Genomic DNA, 15289 nt, shown 5'->3' with positions numbered 1-15289 from the left:
TTACCACCACCGACTCCTCTGGCAGGGATCACAACAGACAGTCTCGGACAAAGTGGGAGAAAAATGTGGGAAAAAATTCAAATTAACAAAAGAAAAAAGACCAGGCTTGCTAGTCTGACAGAGACCAGAGAAACCCTGAGAGTATGGTCCCTGAGCAGCCTTTTAACTCAGTACTGAAGTCACTCCTGTGGTTCACCCTTCAGCCTCAAGTTTATAGAGCCAACAATAAAACACATGAGGAGCATACTTTACAGCTCAGTCACGTGTTTGAGACTAATGGACACACCAGCCTAAAAGCAGAGACGAGAAGGCACGAAGGGACAGGAAAACTGAGCAAATGGAAACAGGGATCCCAAGGTGGGGAAGAGGAGAGTGTTGATACATCGCAGGGTTGGCAACCAATGTCACAAAATGATTTGTGCATTAATGCTTTAATGAGAAACTAATTTGTTCTGCAAACTTTCACCTAAAGCACAATTAAAAAAGGAAGAGAAAAAAAAAGATATGCGGCTGTAATGTGCTTTTTGTGGCAAAGTCACAGGTTCTGCTAATGCTACCGGAGTTTGTTGCCTACAATCATAATGGAAAGAAATGCTAAATTTCAGTTAGAGCTTAAAACCAAAACCTAAACCCGCTGCTCTCCAGTCGATTTCAACTTATAATGATTCTACTGGATGGAGTAGAATTGCTCCATAGGGTTTCGAACTGCCAAACTTTTGGTTAGCAGCCGTAGCTTTTAACCACTGCACTAACAGTGTTTCCAGTTAGAGATTAGTCAAGGTGAAGATGCATTTTTTTTCCCTGTGCAAATTCAGGAATCCCTGAATTCTACTGGGGGTGGGGGACCACAAACTCTACGTTAAACTAGACCTGCAGCAGTTAAATAGAATGAGGGAGATCTAAATGTGTTGAGGGAAACCCTGGTGGGGCAGTGGTTAAGATCTATGGCTGCTTGACCAAAAGGTCGGCAGTTTGAATCTACCAGGCACTCCTTTAAAACCCTGTGGGGCAGTTCTACTCTGTCCTATAGGGCTGCTATTAGTCGGAATTGACTCGATGGCAATGGGTTTATATGTGTTAACATGGAAAAATCTTCAAGACATATAATAGGGTGAAAAAAAGTAAATTCTTGAACAATCCAGGTGGTGTAACACTATTTATGTTGAAAATATTCACACATGCAAAGCAGTTCCCTGGAGAAATAGACTCTTTTCAACCAATGGTGCTGGAGCAATTGAACAGCCATAAGCTAAATAAATAAATAAGTTCTAAACCTCATGCCTCATGCAAAATTATCACAAAATGGATCTCAACTTAAATGTAAAACATAAAACTATAAAAATTCTAAAAAGTTCATGAGAAAATCTTCATGATCCAAATCTAGGCAAAAAGTTTGTTTACTTGACAAACACCAAAAACATGATCCAAAAAGTAAAAATTGATAAATTGGACTTGATCAACAACTTTTGCTTTAGCTAATTATTAGGATGGAAACATGAGCTACAATTGGAAGAAAATATTTGCAAATCACATGTTTGACAAAGGACTAGTATCTAGATTATATAAAGAACTCTCAAAACTAAACAGGAAAACAGTCAAACAATCCATGTAGGAAATATACAAAGAACAAGAAAAAACATTTCATCAAAGAGGATTCAGGCTCTTAGTGACCCCACGTGACGGAGTAGACTTACCCACAGGGTTTTCCTGGCTGTAATACTTACTGAAGGAGATCACCAAGTCTTTCTCCTTCAGAGCTGTGGGGTGGGTTTGAACCATCCATCTTTTGTATGGCAGTGGAACACTTAACCAATGTGCCACCAGGTCTCTGCTACCTGTACTTACCTGTAATTATGAATATTTATTAATGAACTTAATTACACTTATTAGAAGTGATCACATGTAGGAAGCTTAGTCCATGTTGCTCAAAACGTACCTGAGCTATTCTGCATAGGGGTAAAGTCAGCCGCCATGGAGTCAGCTCCAACTCATAGTGACCCCTCATGTTTCAGAGTAGAACTGTGCTCCACAGGGTTTTCAATAGCTCATCTTTCCGAAACAGATCACCAGGAGTTTCTCGTGAGGTGCCTCGGGGAGGACTCCAACCTCCAACCTTTCAGTTAACAGCAGAACTTGTTAACCCTTTACATCAATGTAGATGAGAGCAGAGAATCACTAAAAATAGTCCCGAGAGGCTGGCATCCAACCCCAACTGCACCGCTGCAATCTGTGTGAGCCTCAATAGGACTCATAATCTCCCTGTGCCTCAGTTTCCTCATCTATAAAACCTCAGCCAGTAGCAGGACCTATCTCACAGTGTTGCTGAGGAAAATAAAGCAGGAAATATACCAAAGAGCTCAGAATGGGCCCTGGCCCACGGGCACTGCTCACTAGGCACTAGCTGTGATTATTATCAGTGGCTGAGAAAAACATGTCTGTACTTCCAATTCCCAACAGAAAACTAACAATGTTTTGTAATTAGCAAAGGAATAAATATAATAAATGTAGTGGTTAAAATATGGCAGCCAGACAGTTCCTCAGAGAAGTGGCTTCAGAGACCCAAGTGGAGAGGAGGGAAAGGAGTCCATCTAGGACAAAGAAAGAATGACACAGGGACATAAATAGACAGACAGTGATGGAATGACAAGACAGAGCTATGGGAGGCAAGAGCAGGAGAAACGCAGGTGAACTCCGCAAGGGCAGGAACTTATGTGGGTACCACTGCCAGCCTGTAGCCTCCAGAAGAAAAACACATGTCTGAAAAGTGAGCTGAAAAGTCCATTCCTATAGAGCAGGAGGGAGACAGACATGGAAAGACAAACAGATGTCCAAGAGAGAAACGGGCATTTGACTAAGGGAGAGGCCTGGGGCAAAGACATCCCTGGCACAGGCCCAGAGGCAGGTGAAGTCCTTTCGCCAACTATGGATCCCACGGGGCCGCTGGCCAGCGCTGACGTTGGGAGAGTTGGCCCGGGACAGGAAAGCCTGGGCCCTCCTCCCCCAGGCACATAAAAGCCATCATGGAGGGTCCAGGCGCTGCTGTCAAAGGTGGACACCGCTCCGGAGATCACCAAGTGGGCAGCAGAGGGCAGGCACTGCTGCAGCCCGAGGCAACGAGGGTGTCCTGCAGGTGAAGATCGTGGGGAGAGTCGCTCAGGGTAGGAGGGGTCCCAGTCACCCGTTTGTCCCACTGGGAGTCTAACCAGGGGGGGCAGGCTGGACTCGCGGGCCTTCTCCTTGGCCTCCCTGATGTCCCTCCTCCTGCAGGAGCAGAGATGGGCTTGAACGTCGGAGCCGCGGTGGCCGTGGGGCTGTGGGTCTTGGTGACCGTGGGTGTGGCAGCAGACCCGGTTGTGCAGGTGCCCCGACCCTGCCTCCTGTCACACTATCGCTCGCTGGACCCCAAGGTTCTGGCGGCGGTCAAGGCTCTGAGGGACCGCTACGTGAGTGAGGACCCTGAACGCCCATGGTTTCAGGCATTGGTCCCTGTCCCGGGGGAACCTGGCGTCCTAGCTTCCAGCAGGCGCATCTCGCATCTCCAGGTCCGGAATTACCACCAGGAGAGCTTCCCGCCGCCCTCGCTGTCAGCACACACCAGCCTTTGCCCCAAGCCCAAAAGGATCCCCTGGAAGGACTCGCCCAGGCGCCGGGAAGCAAGGACAGGCAAAGGGAGCGCGGGGTGCGGCTCCGCCCGATTCCCGCCGGCGAAGGGCTCCCGGGTCCGAGCGCAGTAAGCACAGCTGTCCGCCACCGTCCCATAGCCAGTCCAGGAATGCCAGACGCCTCAGCGGTGCAGAGGCGCACCCTCACCCAGCCCTTGTCCCGCAGGAGGAAGAGGCGCTGACCTGGAGGCCGCGCACCTGCTCCTTTCGCCTGCGGCGGGTGCCGCCCAAGCCCGCGGTGAGGCCCTGGTTCCTGGGTGGGAGGCGCGGCCCCGTCTACAGTTTCCTCTCTAACAGCAGCCCTGTCTCCGCAGTCCTGTGCGCGGCTCCGTGTGGTGGCGCGCGGCCTCGCGGACGCCCAGGCAGTGCTGAGCAGCCTGCGCAGCCTGGAGCTGCTCCCCGGGACCCGCCGGACCCTGGAGCTGCTGGCGGCCGCAGGGCGCGACGTGGGGGCCTGCGTGAGTGCCGCCTGCGCCCCTTGCCCCCTCTCCCCTCCCGGCGAAAGCCACCCGATTTGCGCATCCGTCCCGCTTAACGGAAATCCCGGCAAGCCGGATTCACGCCGTCTCAGTGTCCACTCAATCCGGAATTGGGCAGCGGCAGGGAGGGTCTTGGGCGGATTAGGAGGCGAAGCTCGGTCCCTCGGGTTCTTCATTTGAGCACCTTTCCGACCTGCAGCTGGAGCCGGTTCGGCCGGGCTGGTCCAGGAAGTCCCTCCGACCACCGAGGGAGCGCCACAAAGCACGGAGAGCTGTGAGTGGGGCCGGAGGTGGAGTGGGTAGACTACAGGGAGGAGCGTGCTGGGTAGAACCGGCTGGGAGCTGAGGCTGGAGAAGCTGAGCATCTGGTGGGGAGGTTCTCACGAAGGAAAACCCAGACTCAGCCCCACTCCGCCTCCTTCCCGGGTTCCAGGAATCGCTTCAGTGCCACGAAGCCAGGGTCATCTTCAATCTCCTGCGCCTGCTCACGTGGGACCTCAGGCTGGTGGCACTTTCGGGGCCTTGGGTCTGATCTGCCGCCTCAGCTCTGTCTGGGATGCAAAACTCTCTTCGCCATTGGCTGCTTTGTTCGGCCTGGGCACACTGTCAACCAGTCGGTGATCAAGGCTCAAGAAACTGTCAGCCACCATTGGTCGGTCTTGGGTCACTTGTGTTGGGTGCAACAGGCGCCTCAGAGAGGCGTGTGATTTCTCTGAGCAGGAGAATGCTGTCCCTGGAAGCGGCGATATTTCCAAGGATGCACTGCCTGACTTTCCCGGGGGCCAGGGCCTAGCTGGGGACAGTTGACTCACATATCCTGAGCTCTGGACCCACCCACCCTGGCTGCTGACCCTCCACGTAAGGACTAGTCTCTGTTTCTGAGGTTACCGGATCCCCAGATGATGACGAGATCCCTACCCCGGATTTCACCCCTCCTCACCCCAGTCTACTCTGTCGCCCCAGTCTACTCTGTCCTATAGGGTCGCTATGAGTCGGAATCGACTCGACGGCACTGGGTTTGGGTTGGGTCACCCCAGTCTGAGATTCTACTAATCTGTGGCTCTTGGATTCCTCCACCTTAGGAGGGCTCATTCTCTCAATAATTTGAAAGTTTTAAGTGCCAAAGTTTCAGGCAACTGTAATATTTTGTATTCCGTTACTTGCTTGTCCTGATATTTGTAAGCTTGCGTACCTGTGGTGTTATTGTGTTTCTCCTTGGTGTTAATTTATTTTCAGTTATTAAATGGTGTTACACTTACTGGTGGGAGCTTCCTATGTGACCATTTTGTAGTAGTGTGACCTGGCCGAAGCTTGTCTTTGGACCCAGACCTGAATCTGGTACCAAGATGGGGCACTTATTTGCCAATTGACCTTTGGGATTGTACTTGCCTGTTCCGGCCTTTAGTTTTCTTCAGATAAAAATGACCTAGTGCTCATATTTCCTGATGTCAAAACATACTATAAAGCCACAGTAATTAAAACAGCCTAGTACAATAACAGACATGTAGATCAGTTGAATAGACTTGAGAGTCCAGAAATAAATTCATGCAGCTATGGTCACTGATTTTCAAAAAGGGTGCTAAGTGCATTCAGTGGGGAAGGAAGAGTCTCTTCACCAAATGGTTCTGGAAAAATTGGATTTCCACCAACTTAAAATGAATCAAGGACCTAAATGTGAAAACTAAAACCATAAAATTCTTTTTTTAAAAAAAGTTTAGGGGTGAGGCTGTGGAATCCGGGTTTTAACGATGCATTATCAGATATGACAACAGAAGGACAAGCAGAAAAAGAGAAAATAGGTGGAACCTCATAAAAAATTAAACAGTTTTCTTCATCAAAGTACTTTATCCTAAAAGTGAAAAAAAAAAAAAAAACCAATAGATTGGGAGAAATTTTTCAGAAACCATATACCAGGGCTCCTTGTATACCCAGTAAGGATCTAATATCCAAAAAATATATAAAAATTCTACAACTTAACAAAAGACATACAACTAAATCAAAAAATGGGCAAAGGACTTGAACAGACAGGTCACCAAGGAAGACATTCGAATGGCCAACAACCACATGAAAAGATGTTCAAGGTCATGGGCCACTGGGGAGATGCAAATCAGAACTGCAATGAAATACCACTTCACCACTATTAGAATGGCAATGATAAAAAAGATTTTAAAAAAGGAAAACCATAGGTGTTAGCAAGGTTGTTGGAGAAACTGGAACTCTCATCCATTGCTGATAGGAATGTAAAATGGTACAACCACTGTGGAAAGCAGTCTGGTGGTTCCTCAAAAGTTGAACATAGAACTACCATATGACCCAGCAATCCCAACCCTAGGTATATACCCAGGTGAAGTGAAAGCAAGAACACAAACAAAACCTGTACACCAATGTTCATTACAGCACTATTCACAATAGCCGAAAGGTGGAAACAAACAAAAGGTCCATCAACAGATGAATGGACAAACAAAATATGGTATAGACATACAATGGAATGTTACTCAGCCATAAAGAGAAAAGAACTGTCAATGTTCAACCATTTCAGGAGGCAACATACGATCCAGAACCCATGGTACTGAAGGAAGATGTCCAAGCTACACTGAAGGCATTGGGAAAAGCAGAGAATACCAGAAAGAGTTTGCCTGTGTTATATTGACTCGGCAAAGGCATTCGACTGTGTGGATCATAACAAATTATGGACAGAAAATGAAAAATGGGAATTTCAGAACACTCCATTGTGCTCATGAGGAACCTGTACCTTAGACTAAGAGGCAGTCATTGGAACAGAACAAGCGGATACTATGTGGTTTAAAGGATCCAAGAATTGACGGAATACCAATTGAGATATTTCAACAAATGGTAACATCACTGAAGTGCTCACTCATCTATGCCAAGAAATTTGGAAGACAGCTACCTGGCCAACTGACTGGAAGAGACCGATATTTGTGCCCATTCCAATCAAAGGTGATCCAACCGAAAGCAGAAATTACTGAACAATATCATTAATATCACACACAAGCAAAATTTGGTGAAAATCATTCAAAAGGGGCTGCAGCAGTACACCCACAGGGAAATGCCAGAAATTCAAGCCAGATTTAGAAGAGGACATTGAACAAGGGACATCATTGCTTATGTCAGACAGATCTTGGCTGAAAGCAGAGAATACTAGAAAGAGTTTGCCTGTGTTATACTGACTGTGCAAAGGCATTCGACTGTGTGGATCATAACAAATTATGGATAACATTAGGAAAAATGGGAATTTCAAAACACCCAATCGTGCTCATGAGGAACCTGTACCTTAGACCAAGATGCAGTCATTGGAACAGAACAAGCAGATACTATGTGGTTTAAAGTCAGGAAAAGTGTGCATCAGGGTTGTATCCTTTCACCATACTTATTCACTCTGTATGCTGAGAAAATAATCTGAGAAGCTGGACTATAGAAAAAGTACTAAACATCAGGATTGGAGGAAGACTCATTAACAACCTGTGATATGCACATGACATGACCTTGCTTGCTGAAAGTGAAGAGGACTTGAAGCACTTACTGATGAAGATCAAGGACCACAGCCTTCAGTGTGGATTGCACCTCAACATAAAGAAAACAAAAATCCTCACAACTGGACCAATGAGCAACATCATGATAAACAGAGAGAAGATTGAAGTTGTCAAGGATCTCTTTTTACTCGGATCTACAATCAACGCCCATGGAAGCAGCAGTCAAGAAATCAAATGGTGCACTGCACTGAGCAAAACTGTTAGAAAAGACCTCTTTAAAGTGTTAAAAAGCAAAGTGTCACTTTAAGGGCTAAGAGGCACCTAACCCAAGCCATGGTGTTTTCAATTGCCTCGTATGCACACAAAAGCTGGACAATGAATAAGGAAGACTGAAGAATACTGAATATACCATGGACTGGCAGAAAACCAAAAAGCTGTCTTAGAAGAAGCACAACGAGAATGCTCCTTAGAAGCAAGGACGGCAAGAATTTGTCTCATATATTTTAGACATGTTATTAGCAAGGACCAGTCCCTGGACAAGGACATCATGCTTGGTAAAGTAGAGGGTTGGCGAAAAGGAGGAAGACCCTCAAGGACATGGACTGACACAGTGGCTGCAACAATGCGCTCAAGCATAACAATGATTGTGAGGATGGTGCAGGACTGGGCAGTATCTCATTCTGTTGTACACAGGGTCATTACAAGTTAGAACTGACTCGAACTTACCTAACAACATAAAGAGATGGAGTTCTGACACATGACACAACATGGGTGAACCTTAAAAACATCACGCTGGCTGAAATATGTCAGTCACAAAAGGACAAATATTGTATGATTTCACTCATATGAAATAAGCAAATACATAGAAACCAAAATTTATTATTCCCAAGGGCAGAAGGAGGGAGAAAGGGAGAATTTTTGCTTAGGAGGCATTGAGCCTATGTTAATGGTGGTAGAATGATTTGGAAAAGGATGGTGAGAATGGTTGCATGACTTGAAGAATATATTCGGTGTCACTGATTTGTGCATGTAGAAATTGCTGAGATGGAGTATGTTTTGTTAAAACACAAAATGAAAAAAAAACTTAGAGATACTCATTTTGATTGGTTCATTTATTCACCCATTCATTCATTTATCCACCCATGCAGTATTTCCTGAGTGCCTGTTACTTGCCAAGTACTGGGAATACAGAGTCGCAGGCCCTTGTCCTCATATTGCTTACAGACTAGAAAACCCTCTGCTCTCAAGTAGATTCCAACTCATAGTGACCCTATAGGTCAGAGCAGAACTGCCTCATAGGGTTTCCAAGGAGTGCCTGGTGGATTTGAACTGCTGACCCTTTTGGTTAGCAGCTGAGCTCTTAACCACTGCACCATCAAGGCTCCTTACAGATGAGGGAGGGAGCCAATCATTAAGATTTGAGGGAAAGAAAGGCGGCCAGTGTGCTGGAGTCTAGAGCTCCAGGGCGGGATGGCTGGGTTAGACAGATAGACCAGGTGCTTCGGTGCCTGTGAGATCTTTAAAGAGCTTGGATTTTCCTCGAGGATTCAGAGGGAGTCATTGCAGGGTTTTAAGCCAGGAGAGAGCTGCTCCAATTGATCATTATAAAAGTTCCAACTTCTAAAAGGAAAGTAGACTGGAGCGGGCGGGGTAATCAAGGTGTGAAGTGATGGTAAAATAGATTTCAACGGGGCAGAGAAGATGACAAGATGTGTTCATATCAAGACCTTCTTTTGAGATTAGAAACAAGATACACAAAGTAATTAGCATCTAACCTGATGTTGTTGTCAGGTGCCCTTGAGTCAATTCCAACTCATAGCGATCCTATGTACAACCAAATGAAACGCTGCCCAGTCCTGAGCCATCCTCACAATCTTTGCTATGTTTGAGCTCATTGTTGCAGCCACTGTATCAATCCACCTCCTTGAGGGTCTTCCTCTTTTTCACTGATTAGCTACTTTACCAATCATGATGTCCTTCTCCAGGTACTGGTCCCTCCTGAAAACATGTCCAAAGTATATGAGGTAAAGTCTTGCCATCCTGGCTTCTAAGGAGCATTGTAGCTGTACTTCTTCCAAGACAGATTGGTTCATTCTTCTGGCAGTCCATGGTATATTCAGTTTTCTTCGCTAACACCGTAATTCAAAGGCATCTATTCTTCTGCAGTCTTCCTTATACATCATTCAGTTTTCACATGCACACGAGGCGATTGAAAATACCGTGGCTTGGGTCACATGCATCTTAGTCCTTAAAGTGACATCTTTGGTTTTTAATACTTTAAAGAGATATTTTGCAGCAGATTTGCCCAATGCAAAACGTCATTTGATTTCCTGACTTCTGCTTCCATGGGCGTTGATTATGGATCCAAGTAAAATGAAATCCTTGATGTCAATCTTTTCTCAGTTTATCCGGATGTTGCTTATTAGTCCAGTTGTGAGGATTTTTGTTTTATGTTCAGGTGTAATCCATACTAAAGGCTGTGGTCTTTGATCTTCATCAATAAGTGCTTCAAGTCCTCTTCACTTTCAGCAGGCAAAGTTGTGTCATCTACATATCACAGGTTGTTAATGAGTCTTCCTCCAATCCTGATGCTTAGTTCTTTTTCACATAGTCCAGCATTTCAGATTATTTGGTCAGCATACAGATTGAATAATTATGGTGAAAGGACACAGCCCTGACACACACCCTTCCTGACTTTAAACCATGCAGTATCCCCTTGTTCTGTTCAAATGACTACCTCTTGGTCTGAGTACAATTTCCTCATGAGCACAATTAAGTGTTTTGGAATTCTCATTCTTTGCAATGTTATTCATAAATTTGTTATGATCCACACAGTCTTTGCATAGTCAGTAAAACACAGGTAAACATCTTTCCGGTATTCTTTGCTTTCAACCAGGATGCATCTGACATCAGTAATCTCATTCCACGTCATCTTCTGAATCTGGCTTGAATTTCCGGCAGTTCCCTGCCAATGTGTGCTGTAATGACTTTTGAATGATCTTCAGCAAAATTTTACTTGTGTGTTACATTAATGATATTGTTTGATAATTTCCAAATTCTGTTGGATCTCCTTTCTTTGGAATGGGCACAAATATGGATCTCTTCCAGTCGGTTAGCCAGGTAGCTGTCTTCCAAATTTCTTGGCATAAACAAGTGAGCGCTTCCAGTGCTGTATCAGTTTGTTGAAACATCTCAATTGGTATTCCATCAATTCCTGAATCTTTGTTTTTTGCTAATGCCTTTAGGGAATCTTGGACCTTTTCCTTCAGTACCATTGGTTCTTGATCATTTGCTACTTCCTGAAATGGTTGAACGTCGACCAATTCTTTTTGATATGGTGACTCTGTATATTCCTTCCATCTACTTTTGATGCTTCCTGCATCACTTAATATTTTCCCTGTGGAATCTTTCCATATTGCAACTCAAGGCTTGAATTTTTTTTTTTTTTTTTTTCAGTTCTTTCAGCTTGAGAAATGCTGAACATGTTCTTCCCGTTTGGTTTCCTATCTCCAGGTCTTGGCACATATCATTATAATACTTTGTCTTCTTGAGCTGCCTTTTGAAATCTTCTGTTCATCTCTTTTACTTCATCATTTCTTCTTTTAGCTTTAGCTACTCAATGTTCACAAGCAAGTTTCAGAGCCTCTTCTGCTTCCATTTTGTTCTTTTCTTTTTTTCCTGTTTTTTAAATGACCTCTTGCTATCTTCAGGTATGATGTCCTTGATGTCATTCCACAACTTGTCTGGTTTTCAGTCGTTAGTGTCAAAGCATCAAATCTCTTCTTGAGATGGTTGCTAAATTCAGATGATGTGTACCCAAGGTCATACTTTGGCTCTCGTGGACTTGTTCTAGTTTTCTTCACTATCAACCAGAACTTGCATATGAGTGATTGAGGGTTCAGCAGTCGGCCCCTAGCCTTGTTCTGACTGATGATATTGAGCTTCTCCATTGTCTCTTTCCACAGATATAGTCAATTTGATTCCTGTGTATTCCACGTAGTGAGGTCCACATGTATGGTCACTGTTTATGTTGTTGAAAAAAAGTATTTCCAATGAAGAAGCCACTGATCTTGCAAAATTCTATCATGCAATCTTCAGCATCGTTTCTATCACCAAGGCCATTTTTTCCAACTACCAATCCTTCTGTGTTTCCAACTTTCACATTCTAATTGCCAGTAATTATCAATGCCTAGTGGTTATCAATAATTAGCTATGACTTTTAGGATTTTCTGTCTCTACCATAATCCTGGGCCTCTGTGACACCTGCTTTGCTTTTTGTAGGACAGTCACCACTGGACCCTGAGAACCTGGTGAAGCTCGTAGGGGGTGCGGAGGGAGAGACAGTCCTGGCTGCCCACTGCTCAAGCTAACCTGGCTGCTTCTCCTGGGCTTCTGGCCTTAGAACTAACCTCTATGGCATTGTCTGAACAAACAGCTGCTGTGTCGGTCCTCGAGTCCTGTGGGTGTCCTTTCTCCTGGCGGGGCCACCCATCACTTCCAGGAAGTATGCTCAGTTGGCAGGTGACATGGATGAGTGTTGGCCCTGAGGACCCCCTGGGTTTGGGTGTGCACCCCCTACATCTCCCACACACAGGGGACACCCTGAGTGTGGGCTGTACAACCGCAGGAGATTGGGATCTCTGTATGGCGAATGTCACAGAGAGCACAGAAATAAAGGGCTTACTCTAGTGAAAACAAAAAAAACAGTACAGATCTGACCCGATAGGCAGAAGCATCTCAAGTACTATAACCAAAAAACCGAACCCGTAGCCATTGAGTTGATTCTGACTCACAGCAAACCTATAGGACAGAGCAGAACTGCCCCATAGGACTTCCAAGGAGCAGCTGGTGGATTCAAACTGCCAATCTTTGGGCTAGCAGCCGAGCTCTTAACCACTGTGCCACCAGAGCTCCTGGGTACTATAAAGGCTACAATATAGTTTAGTGGTTAAAAATGAGAGCTCTGAAGTCAGCTTCTGCTTACTTAATTATGTGACCTTAGACAAGCCACTTAAACTTTTAGTTTCTAGTCAGTAAAATAGTAGTAATAACCTTCCTCAGAGGAGCCCTGGTGGCACAGTGGTTAAGGCACGCAGCTGCTAATCAAAAGGTCACTGCTCTTCGGGAGAAAGATGTGGCAGTCTGCCTCCATAAAGATTTACAGCCTTGGAAACCCTAGAGGGTCGCTATGAGTCAGAATCAACTTGACGGCAACAGGCCTGGTTTCCACACCCCGCCCCCCCCGCCTGTATCCTTCCTGTTAAGGATATAATGAGAATTAACTGTGTTAAATCATGTCAAACGCTAAGGCATAAATTAAGAACTCGATTAACATTAAATCAATTTACCAACATTAAGAAATTTTTTTTTTTCTAACTTGCCAATTGTCGAATAAGAGAGGATGCTTTACCCAAGGGTCCTGCCTCTAAAGTGAACAAAGGAGACACAGTTGTTACCAACACAACAAAAAATTCTCCCAACTTTCTTTTGGGCAAAGCCTCTCCCCCACGTTACTCCTGGGTGAACTCTGATTGACCTAAACCCATCATAGGATTCCCATGAGATAGGTTTGGGCGTAAATATGTGTCTGTATTAGCCAGAATCCCTGCAGAAGACTGATGTCACCATCAAATGGAGTGAGGAATTTTTTTTATTGTTGTAAAAATATATATAACACAACATTTGCCAATTTGACATTTTTCACATGTACAATTCAGCGACACCATATTACATCAATCATACTGTGCAACCATCACCAATACCCATTGCCAAAGTTGGGTGAGGAACTTATTACAGCAACAATATACAGATGCAGAGCATGGTTAAGGGACACCAACAAGAGGAAGCGTCCTAGCTCCCGCCAGAAACTATTACCATTCCAAAGCCTGAAGAGAAGAAGTACAGCCAGAATGTTCCTTAGAAGCAAGGATGGCAAGACTTCATCTCACTTACCTTGGACATGTTATCAGAAGGGACCAGTCCCTGGAGAATGACTTCATGCTTGGTAGAGTAGAGGGTCAGCCAAAAAGAGGGAGACACTCAATGAGATGGATTGACACGGTGTCTGCAACAATGGGCTCAAGTATAACAACAATTGTGGGCATGGAGCAGGACCCGGCAATGTTTCATCTTTTTGTACATAGGGTCACTATGAGTCGGAACCGGTTCGAAGGCACCTAACGACAATAAGCCTGAGGGGGCATGAGAAGGAGTAGTTATATACATCAGAACCCTGAAGCACAGCTACTGCCAACCCAACACCCAGCAGGGAAGTAGTAGTTGTTGCTGTTAGGCACCTTCAAGTCAGTTCTGAGTCATAGCGAACCTATACAGAGTAGAACTGCCCGGTAGGGTTTCCAAGGAGAGGCTGGTGGATTTGAACTGCTGACCTTTTGGTTAGCAGCTGAGCTCTTGAGCACTATGCCACCAGGGCTCCACAGGGAAGTAGGAAGGAGAGTTAATTCCCCAAGGGCCCTCTTCTCCCTCCTTCCAAGTTTCTTCTAACGTCTCCCATTGGCTGAACCCACTAGGAAGGCAGGAGGGGAGAGAGTCCCGGTTGATGCAGTACAGGTTCCCGGGCCTGGAGCAGAATCGAGAGTGAAGCCAGAGAGGAAAAGAGAGAAAATGCTTCATGGGGGCCCAAGTCTGGCCAATGAGGAGGGGAATTCCCCTGGGGGGTGGAGGAGGAAGAGAGAAGAAAGCCCTCCAGGAAATGTTTTATGTTGGTACATGTGGTAGGCTGAAAAAATGGCCCCTCAAAAGATATCCATGTCATAGATACCCTGTAATTGTTACCTAATTTAGTATTCTTTGCAGGTGTGATTAAGTTTCAGATCCTGAGATGGGAGATGTAATGGGTTGAATTGTGTCCCCCAAAATATGTGTCACCTTGGCTAGGCCATGTGCGGGTGTCCTCCATTTTGTGATTTTCCTACGTGTTATAAATCATAGTCTCTGCCTGTGGTTAAAAAGGATTTGGGTAGGATTGTAACACCCTCACTAAGGTCACTGCCCTCATCCCATGTAAAGGGATTTTCCCTAGGGTGTGACCTGCACCGCCTTTTATCTTACAAGAGATAAAAGGAAAGGGAAGCAAGCAGAGAGTTGGGTACCTCATACCACCAATAAAGCAAGACCAGGAGCAGAGTGCATCCTTTGGACATGGGGTCCCTGCACCTGAGAAGCTCCTCGACCGTGGGAAGATTGATGGCAAGGAATCTTCCTCCAGAGCCGACAGAGAGAGAAAGCCTTCCCCTGGAGCTGATACCCTGAATTTGGACTTGTAATCTTCTAGACTGTGAGTGAATAAATTTCTCCTGTTAAAGCCATCCACTTGTGGTATTCCTGTTACAGCAGCACCAGATGACTAAGACAGGGGATTATCCTACATTATCTGGTGGGCCCTAAATGCCATCACAGTGTCCTTATAAGGAGAAAGACAGAGAGAGATCAAACATGGAGAAAAGAGGGGGATGCAATGTGACCACAGAAGCAGAGATTTAGAGAGACGCAGCCACAAATCAAGGAATGCTGACAGCTGCCAGAGGCTAGAAAAGGCAAGGAACATATTCTCCCTTAGAGCCTCTGGAGGCTTGATTTTGGCCTAGTGATATTGATTTCAGACTGCTGACCTCCAGAACTGTAAGAGAATCAATTT

At 45.4% G+C, this 15289-nt stretch overlaps 1 protein-coding gene across 1 annotated transcript in view; it reads left to right on the top strand.

Moving 5' to 3' along the window:
* Positions 1-3275: 3275 nt before the first annotated feature.
* Positions 3276-15289, top strand: part of LOC126086314 (interferon lambda-4-like) — a 52485-nt gene continuing 40471 nt past the window's right edge. The window contains exons 1-4 of the mRNA XM_049902466.1: positions 3276-3443; positions 3829-3900; positions 3977-4120; positions 4341-4415. Of these exons, the coding sequence (XP_049758423.1) occupies positions 3276-3443; positions 3829-3900; positions 3977-4120; positions 4341-4415 (459 nt within the window). The remainder of the gene's footprint in view (positions 3444-3828; positions 3901-3976; positions 4121-4340; positions 4416-15289) is intronic.

This window comes from Elephas maximus, chromosome 11 (genome assembly GCF_024166365.1).
Source record: "Elephas maximus indicus isolate mEleMax1 chromosome 11, mEleMax1 primary haplotype, whole genome shotgun sequence".
In the NCBI taxonomy this organism is placed as follows: Eukaryota; Metazoa; Chordata; class Mammalia; order Proboscidea; family Elephantidae; genus Elephas; species Elephas maximus.
Note: the sequence above shows the minus strand (reverse complement) of the source record. Positions and strands in the feature narration are given on the sequence as shown.